The sequence below is a fragment of the Oncorhynchus mykiss genome, chromosome 8, assembly GCF_057628025.1.
Source record: "Oncorhynchus mykiss isolate SJ-2025 chromosome 8, ASM5762802v1, whole genome shotgun sequence".
Classification (NCBI taxonomy): Eukaryota; Metazoa; Chordata; class Actinopteri; order Salmoniformes; family Salmonidae; genus Oncorhynchus; species Oncorhynchus mykiss.
In genome coordinates, this window is record NC_143029.1 from 92,847,501 (window position 1) to 92,857,500 (window position 10,000).

Below are 10,000 nucleotides of genomic sequence, written 5' to 3' on the forward strand. Positions count from 1 at the left end.
TTATATACTAGTATATATGATTATTTACTATTGTATAAATTATTATATATGATTAAATACTATTTTATAAATTATTATTTATGATTCTATAGTATTATATATGATTCTATAGTATTATATATGATTCTATACTATTATATACTATGATAACAGATGCACAAGATGTAGATATTGATACCTGTATTCCATGCATGTGGTCTCTCTCAGTGCTACAAGGTGAAGTGTCTGGAGACAGATGGACCCCCTGGACCTGAAGGACACAGAGGACAAAAGGTACACGCTAGAGTCCTGGACGGGTCCGTTTGTTTATCGACTCCACACGCTGGCCACATCAATCCCGAGCCCCACCCAATATCCGACACCAGGACATCATTTTCTCTGCAGACCGACCCACCCACATAGAATTGTTTCCGAGAGCCGATACGTTACCTGCAAAATAACATCAATTTATTGAATCGTTTTTATGACTCCAGGGTACTAGGCTATTAGGCTTCTCCCTGTATGAAGGAATTTGTCTACATGTCTATTCAACATTTATAGAAAAGGAAACCATGCCATGAATTAAGAATGATATATTTTTATTTTCATATTGCGATGCGTCTCTCAAATCACTTTTTAGCCTTCCTACCTAATGAAAGCCTATAGCCGAAACACAAAACAATACCTTTACATTCAATACTGTTTAGATCATCAAATAGTTTAGGCCTAATTCAACTTCAATAAACTAGTTCCAATATGGAATATGGAAGAATAGGCTACTCACATTTTTACCAGCCGTATTATTTTACAAGTCATATAGCATGCAAATGGTATAATGAACTGATGTAATCCATCCTTAAGAGTCTATTGACGCACCAGTGCGTCCATCTAAGTAACATAATAAAAAATCCCAATCAGAATCCGTCAATTTAAACTGGAGGTATTTTGGGCTGCATCTCAACCCATCACATCCGCTGATTTCAGCAAAAAATAGGTCATTTATTTAGTAGGCCACTCAAACGTTTACCAGCCGCACCAGTTTACCTGCGTACGGCGTCATGAACGAAAGCCTGAATTTATTTAATAATCAAGTGATAATTAACTGAATTATTCAAAACGATAGGCCTACCTGGTTGCACTTTGTGAAGGATGTGTATCCATCTACCGTTTTGTTGTCCTTCCAACGTGGGGATTTAAATCCCGCAGCACCTGTTTCCAACGTGGGGATTTAAATCCTGCAGCACCTGTTTCCAACATGGGGATTTAAATCCCGCAGCACCTGTTTCCAACGTGGGGATTTAAATCCTGCAGCACCTGTTTCCAACATGGGGATTTAAATCCCGCAGCACCTGTTTCCAACGTGGGGATTTAAATCCCGCAGCACCTGTTTCCAACGTGGGGATTTAAATCCTGCAGCACCCGCCAGTATATATTTTTGCACCGCGGGAAACTGTGGGTGTCGGACCCCGATGCAAGCCTCTACCACACACACACAAGCACAGACACACACACACACACACACACACACACACACACAAACATTTGTTCTGACTCTGTTGTGTGCTACAGGGAGCTAAAGGAGACAACGGCAACCCCGGTCCTAAAGGCGATAGGGGAAGACAGGGCGACCCTGGCATCGAGGGTCCCATCGGTCACCCAGGAGTCAAGGCAAGTCTCCAGGCTCCTCCCATTCACACACACGGCCAGTAATAATGTCTTAAATACACTGCCCTTAACAATGTCTTTAAATACACTGCCCTTAACAATGTCTTTAAATACACTGCCCTTAACAATGTCTTTAAATACATTGCCCTTAACAATGTCTTTAAATACACTGCCCTTAACAATGTCTTTAAATACACTGCCCTTAACAATGTCTTTAAATACACTGCCCTTAACAATGTCTTTAAATACACTGCCCTTAACAATGTCTTTAAATACACTGCCCTTAACAATGTCTTTAAATACACTGCCCTTAACAATGTCTTTAAATACACTGCCCTTAACAATGTCTTTAAATACACTGCAGGTAATGCAGGTATGGAAAAGCTAGAGACGTGGCTACTAGTAATAATGTCTTGACCAGACAATGACTCAACCAGTAATACTGAAGGTCTGACTGGTTCTTTTCTCTCTTGCGCTTCTATAGGGTGAAATAGGTATCAAAGGTGAAAAGGTGAGGGCAATATTTATTATCCATTGATTATCTATTGATAATTGGTTATAAGACCTGCTCATCATGTGACTGAAGCACAGGAGGTTGGTGGCACCTTAATTTGGGAGGACGGGCTCGTGGTAATGGCTGGAGCGGAATTGCTGGAATGGTAGAAAATACATCAAACACATGGTTTCCATGGTTTCCAGGTGGTTCCAGCCATTATTATGAGCCGTCTTCCCCTCACCAGCCTCCACTGGACTGAAGGTAGTCAAGGTGAAAGGTTATGGATTATTGCTGTGTGTTTTCAGGGGGAGATCGGAGCTGAGGGGAAGAAGGGTGTGGCCGGCCTCGCTGGACGCAACGGGACAGATGGACAGAAGGGGAAGATCGGACGCATCGGCGCTCCCGGCTGCAAAGGAGATCCAGGAGACAGGGTATGTTCTGAGAAACCTGACTAGATCCAGGAGACAGGGTATGGTCTGAGAAACCTGACTAGATCCAGGAGACAGGGTATGTTCTGAGAAACCTGACGAGGCCCAGAAGACAGGGTATGTTCTGAGAAACCTGACTAGATCCAGGAGACAGGGTATGTTCTGAGAAACCTGACTAGATCCAGGAGACAGGGTATGTTCTGAGAAACCTGACTAGATCCAGGAGACAGGGTATGGTCTGAGAAACCTGACTAGATCCAGGAGACAGGGTATGTTCTGAGAAACCTGACGAGGCCCAGAAGACAGGGTATGTTCTGAGAAACCTGACTAGATCCAGGAGACAGGGTATGTTCTGAGAAACCTGACTAGATCCAGGAGACAGGGTATGTTCTGAGAAACCTGACTAGATCCAGGAGACAGGGTATGTTCTGAGAAACCTGACTAGATCCAGGAGACAGGGTATGTTCTGAGAAACCTGACGAGGTCCAGGAGACAGGGTATGTTCTGAGAAACCTGACGAGGTCCAGGAGACAGGGTATGTTCTGAGAAACCTGACTAGATCCAGGAGACAGGGTATGTTCTGAGAAACCTGACTAGATCCAGGAGACAGGGTATGTTCTGAGAAACCTGACTCGACCCAGGAGACAGGGTATGTTCTGAGAAACCTGACTAGATCCAGGAGACAGGGTATGTTCTGAGAAACCTGACTAGATCCAGGAGACAGGGTATGTTCTGAGAAACCTGACGAGGTCCAGGAGACAGGGTATGTTCTGAGAAACCTGACTAGATCCAGGAGACAGGGTATGTTCTGAGAAACCTGACTAGATCCAGGAGACAGGGTATGTTCTGAGAAACCTGACGAGACCCAGGGTATGACCTCAGTGTGTGTGTGTAATATATTTATGTGTGTGTGTGTGTGTGTGTGTCTCGGGCAGGGTCCTGATGGTCACCCAGGAGACGCGGGCGACGGTGGTCTTCCTGGAACGGATGGAGAGAAGGTACTATAATCACTATACAACCCCCCTATAATCACTATACAACCCCCCCTATAATCACTATACAACCCCCCTATAATCACTATACAACCCCCATATAATCACTATACAACCCCCCTATAATCACTATACAACCCCCTATAATCACTATACAACCCCCCCCCTATAATCACTATACAACCCCCATATAATCACTATACAACCCCCCCTATAATCACTATACAACCCCCTATAATCACTATACAACCCCCTCTATAATCACTATACAACCCCCCTATAATCACTATACAACCCCCCTTATAATCACTATACAACCCACCCTATAATCACTATACAACCCCCCCTATAATCACTATACAACCCCCCTATACCCCCTATAATCACTATACAACCCCCCTGTAATCACTATACAACCCCCATATAATCACTATACAACCCCCCTATAATCACTATACAACCCGCCTATAATCACTATACAACCCCCTATAATCACTATACAACCCCCCTATAATCACTATACAACCCCCCTATAATCACCATACAACCCCCCCTATAATCACTAATCAACCCCCCTATAATCACTATACAACCCCCCTATAATCACCATACAACCCCCCCTATAATCACTAATCAACCCCCCTATAATCACTATACAACCCCCCCTATAATCACTATACAACACCCCCTATAATCACTATACAACCCCCCCTATAATCACTATACAACCCCCCCTATAATTACTATACAACCCCCCCTATAATAACTATACAACCCCCCTATAATCACTATACAACCCCCCTATAATCACTATACAACCCCCCCTATAATCACTAATCAACCCCCCTATAATCACTATACAACCCCCCTATAATCACTATACAACCCCCCCATAATCACTATACAACCCCCCCTATAATCACTATACAACCCACATATAATCACTATTCACCCCCCCTATAATCACTATACAACCCCCCTATAATCACTATACAACCCCCCCTATAATCACTATACAACCCCCCTATAATCACTATACAACCCCCATATAATCACTATCCAACCCCCTTATAATCACTATACAACCCCCCCCCCCTATAATCACTACACAACCCCCCTATAATCACTATACAACCTGCATATAATCACTATACAACCACTTCTGTAATCATCAAACCATCTCTATACAATCACAACACAATCACCACAAAATCACTGTACAATCACCATACAATCACTAATCACTGTGTTTCTGTCTGCAGGGAGATCCCGGTCGCTCAGGAAGAGCAGGCCCCCTCGGCCCAGTGGGAGACTCTGGACCTAAGGTACACAGGAAGTCACTTCCTACATCTAACCCCTGACCCTCAGACTGTGTCTACCTGACCTCTGTGCTCTTCTCTGGTCATTGTGTCAGGGACCTTGATAGGAAAATTATAGGTAATTGTTTAAAGTTTATAGGTCATGGGTTATGGCTAATAGGTCATGGGTTATAGGTCAGGGTTATGGTTAATAGGTCATGGGTCAGAGGTCATGGGTTAGAGGTTATGGTTAATGGGTTAGAGGTCATGGGTCAGGGTTAATAGGTCATGGGTTAGAGGTCATGGGTTATGGTTAATAGGTCATAGGTTATAGGTCATGGGTTATATGTTATGGGTTAGAGGTCATGGATTATGGTTAATAGGTCATGGGTTATGGTTAATAGGTCATGGGTTATGGTTAATAGGTCATGGGTTAGAGGTCATGGGTTATGGTTAATAGGTCAGGGTTATAGGTCATTGGTTATAGGTCATGGGTTACGGTTAATAGGTCAGGGTTAGAGGTCAGGGTTATAGGTAATGGGTTAGAGGTCATGGGTTAGAGGTCATGGGTTATAGGTTATGGGTTAGAGGTCATGGGTTAGAGGTCATGGGTTATGGTTAATAGGTCAGGGTTATAGGTCATTGGTTATAGGTCATGGGTTACGGTTAATAGGTCAGGGTTAGAGGTCATGGGTTATAGGTTATAGGTCATGGGTTAGAAGTTATGGATTATGGTTAATAGGTCATGGGTTAGAGGTCATGGGTTAGAGATCATGGATTAGAGGTCAGGGTTAGATGTCATGGGTTATGGTTAATAGGTCAGGGTTATAGGTCAGGGTTAGAGGTAATGTGTTCAAGGCTATGTCGTTTCTAGCTTTTTGGGAGCCCTACGTAAGATTTGGTTGGGACCCCCCACCTCGTGAGCAAAACATTTTATTGACATTTTGAGAGAAAAATGTGCAGCTTTAAAGTCAATGTCCTGCAATTCTACACATTTTAACATGCGTTTGAGAGAATATTTAGCCGTTTTTAAGCTAATTTCCAGCTATTCTGCACATTTTGCCATGTAATTTCTCATGTTAATATGATATCTGAATGAGAGTGACTAGCACAATCAATGTGGGCCCCCTGTAGGTTAGGGCACTTGGGCACATGCCTTGTGCCCGGTTAATAATTTGGCCATGATTGCTACAAGGTTTAGATAGCTGGGTAGACTGATTTACATAGCAATCTATTACATGTTATCTGACATGATTGACTGACAGTGACAGACATAACAATAGAAAATCTGCTGATGCACAACCAAGTTTCAAAATGGCACCTTGTGTATGCTACTATTCTACCTCTCAACAGGAAGCTGAGACCCAGACTGACTTCCTTTCCTTCTCTTGTGTATTCTACCTCTCAACAGGAAGCTGAGACCCAGACTGACTTCCTTTCCTTCTCTTGTGTATTCTACCTCTCAACAGGAAGCTGAGACCCAGACTGAATTCCTTTCCTTCTCTTGTGTATTCTACCTCTCAACAGGAAGCTGAGACCCAGACTGAATTCCTTTCCTTCTCTTGTGTATTCTACCTCTCAACAGGAAGCTGAGACCCAGACTGACTTCCTTTCCTTCTCATGTGTATTCTACCTCTCAACAGGAAGCTGAGACCCAGACTGACTTCCTTTCCTTCTCTTGTGTATTCTACCTCTCAACAGGAAGCTGAGACCCAGACAGACTTCCTTTCCTTCTCTTGTGTATTCTACCTCTCAACAGGAAGCTGAGACCCAGAATGACTTCCTTTCCTTCTCATGTGTATTCTACCTCTCAACAGGAAGCTGAGACCCAGACTGACTTCCTTTTCAAGCGGACTTTGGGCCCTAAGCAGCCACTTATGTCCACTGCCTAGAAAAGGCACTGGTCAAGGTCATGGGCTAGAGGTCAGGCTTAAAGAATTCTAGGTCATGGGTGAAAGGTCATGGGTTAAGGGGTGAATAACCCTGTCTTTGTCTTCCTTCTCCTCAGGGTGAGAGAGGGAGTGCTGGCACACCTGGCTTCCCAGGAAACAAAGGAACGCCAGTAAGAATCTCTACTCTACACACACTCTACCTGTCCAATATATATATATATATATATATATCGAGTTCGAGTTATATATATATATATATATATATATATATAACTCGACCTGTCCAATATATATAATAATATATATATATATAATAACATATATAATATATATATATATATATATATATATATATATATATATATATATATATAACTCTACCTGTCCAATATATATATATATATATATATATATATATATATATATATATAAAATAACATATATAATAATATATATAACTCCTGTGTGTATATATATATATATATATATATATATATATATATATATATATACAGTGCCTTGCGAAAGTATTCGGCCCCCTTGAACTTTGCGACCTTTTGCCACATTTCAGGCTTCAAACATAAAGATATAAAACTGTATTTTTTTGTGAAGAATCAACAACAAGTGGGACACAATCATGAAGTGGAACGACATTCATTGGATATTTCAAACTTTTTTAACAAATCAAAAACTTAAAAATTGGGCGTGCAAAATTATTCAGCCCCCTTAAGTTAATACTTTGTAGCGCCACCTTTTGCTGCGATTACAGCTGTAAGTCGCTTGGGGTATGTCTCTATCAGTTTTGCACATCGAGAGACTGAAAAAAAAAATGTTTCCCATTTTTTAAGTGACCCCAAACTTTTGAACGGTAGTGTGTGTGTATATACAGTCGTGGCCAAAAGTTTTGAGAATGACACAAATATTAATTTTCACAAAGTCTGCTGCCTCAGTTTGTATGATGTCAATTTGCATATACTCCAGAATGTTATGAAGAGTGATCAAATTAATTGCAATTAATTTGCCATGCAAATGAACTGAATCCCCCAAAAACATTTCCACTGCATTTCAACCCTGCCACAAAAGGACCAGCTGACATCATGTCAGTGATTCTCTCGTTAACACAGGTGTGAGTGTTGACGAGGACAAGGCTGGAGATCACTCTGTCATGCTGATAGAGTTAGAATAACAAACTGGACGCTTCAAAAGAAGGGTGGTGCTTGGAATCATTGTTCTTCCTCTGTCAACCATGGTTACCTGCAAGGAAACATTGCTTTGCACAAAAACGGCTTCACAGGCATGGATATTGCTGCCAGTAAGATTGCACCTAAATCAACCATTTACTGGATCATCAAGAACTTCAAGGAGAACGGTTCAATCGTTGTGAAGGCTATAGGGCGCCCAAGAAAGTCCAGCAAGCTCCAGGACCGTCTCCTAAAGTTGATTCAGCTGTGGGTTCGGGGCACCACAAGTACAGAGCTTGCTCAGGAATGGCAGCAGGCAGGTGTGAGTGCATCTGCACGCACAGTGAGGCAAAGACTTTTGGAGGATGGCCTGGTGTCAACAAGGGCAGCAAAGAAGCCACTTCTTTCCAGGAAAAACATCAGGGACAGACTGATATTCTGCAAAAGGTTCAGTGATTGGACTGCTGAGGACTGGGGTAAAGTCATTTTCTCTGATGAAACCCCTTTCCGATTGTTTGGGGCTTCCGGAAAAAAGCTTGAGTGTATGTAAACTTCTGACCCACTGGGAATGTGATGAAAGAAATAAAGGCTGAAATAAATCATTCTCTATACTATTATTCTGACATTTCACATTCTTAAAATAAAGTGGTTATCCCAACTGACCTAAGACAGGGAATTTTTACTAGGATTAAATGTCAGGAATTGTGAAAAACAGAGTTTAAATATATCTGGCTAAGGTGTATGCAAACTTCTGACTTCAACTGTATAACTCTACTTGTCCTATATATATACAGTGCCTTGTGAAAGTATTCGGCCCCCTTGAACTTTGCAACCTTTTGCCACATTTCAGGCTTCAAACATAAAGATATAAACTGTATTTTTTTGTGAAGAATCAACAACAAGTGGGACACAATCATGAAGTGGAACGACATTTATTGGATATTTCAAACTTTTTTAACAAATCAAAAACTGAAAAATTGGGTGTGCAAAATTATTCAGCCCCCTTAAGTTAATACTTTGTAGCGCCACCTTTTGCTGCGATTACAGCTGTAAGTCGCTTGGGGTATGTCTCTATCAGTTTTGCACATCGAGAGACTGACATTGTTTCCCATTCCTCCTTGCAAAACAGCTCGAGCTCAGTAAGGTTGGATGGAGAGCTTTTGTGAACAGCAGTTTTCAGTTCTTTCCACAGATTCTCGATTGGATTCAGGTCTGGACTTTGACTTGGCCATTCTAACACCTGGATGTTTATTTTTGAACCATTCCATTGTAGATTTTGCTTTATGTTTTGGATCATTGTCATGTTGGAAGACAAATCTCCGTCCCAGTCTCAGTCTTTTGCAGACTCCATCAGGTTTTCTTCCAGAATGGTCCTGTATTTGGCTCCATCCATCTTCCCATCAATTTTAACCATCTTCCCTGTCCCTGCTGAATAAAAGCAGGCCCAAACCATGATGCTGCCACCACCATGTTTGACAGTGGGGATGGTGTGTTCAGGGTGATGAGCTGTGTTGCTTTTACGCCAAACATAACGTTTTGTATTGTTGCCAAAAAGTTCAATTTTGGTTTCATCTCACCAGAGCACCTTCTTCCACATGTTTGGTGTGTCTCCCAGGTGGCTTGTGGCAAACTTTAAACAACACTTTTTATGGATATCTTTAAGAAATGGCTTTCTTCTTGCCACTCTTCCATAAAGGCCAGATTTGTGCAATATACGACTGATTGTTGTCCTATGGACAGAGTCTCCCACCTCAGCTGTAGATCTCTGCAGTTCATCCAGAGTGATCATGGGCCTCTTGGCTGCATCTCTGATCAGTCTTCTCCTTGTATGAGCTGAAAGTTTAGAGGGACGGCCAGGTCTTGGTAGATTTGCAGTGGTCTGATACTCCTTCCATTTCAATATTATCGCTTGCACAGTGCTCCTTGGGATGTTTAAAGCTTGGGAAATATTTTTGTATCCAAATCCGGCTTTAAACTTCTTCACAACAGTATCTCGGACCTGCCTGGTGTGTTCCTTGTTCTTCATGATGCTCTCTGCGCTTTTAACGGACCTCTGAGACTATCACAGT

General features: G+C 42.0%; 1 protein-coding gene across 7 annotated transcripts in view; it reads left to right on the forward strand.

Annotated features, from left to right (window-relative positions):
* LOC110531056 (collagen alpha-2(VI) chain) overlaps positions 1 to 10,000 on the forward strand; it is a 65,039-nt gene that overhangs the window by 14,644 nt on the left and 40,395 nt on the right. For all 7 annotated transcript variants that reach the window (XM_036986772.2, XM_036986773.2, XM_036986775.2 and 4 more), the window contains 7 exons: positions 208 to 273; positions 1,549 to 1,647; positions 2,129 to 2,155; positions 2,446 to 2,571; positions 3,504 to 3,566; positions 4,823 to 4,885; positions 6,867 to 6,920. In XM_036986772.2, coding sequence (XP_036842667.2) covers positions 208 to 273; positions 1,549 to 1,647; positions 2,129 to 2,155; positions 2,446 to 2,571; positions 3,504 to 3,566; positions 4,823 to 4,885; positions 6,867 to 6,920 — 498 coding nt within the window. The remainder of the gene's footprint in view (positions 1 to 207; positions 274 to 1,548; positions 1,648 to 2,128; positions 2,156 to 2,445; positions 2,572 to 3,503; positions 3,567 to 4,822; positions 4,886 to 6,866; positions 6,921 to 10,000) is intronic.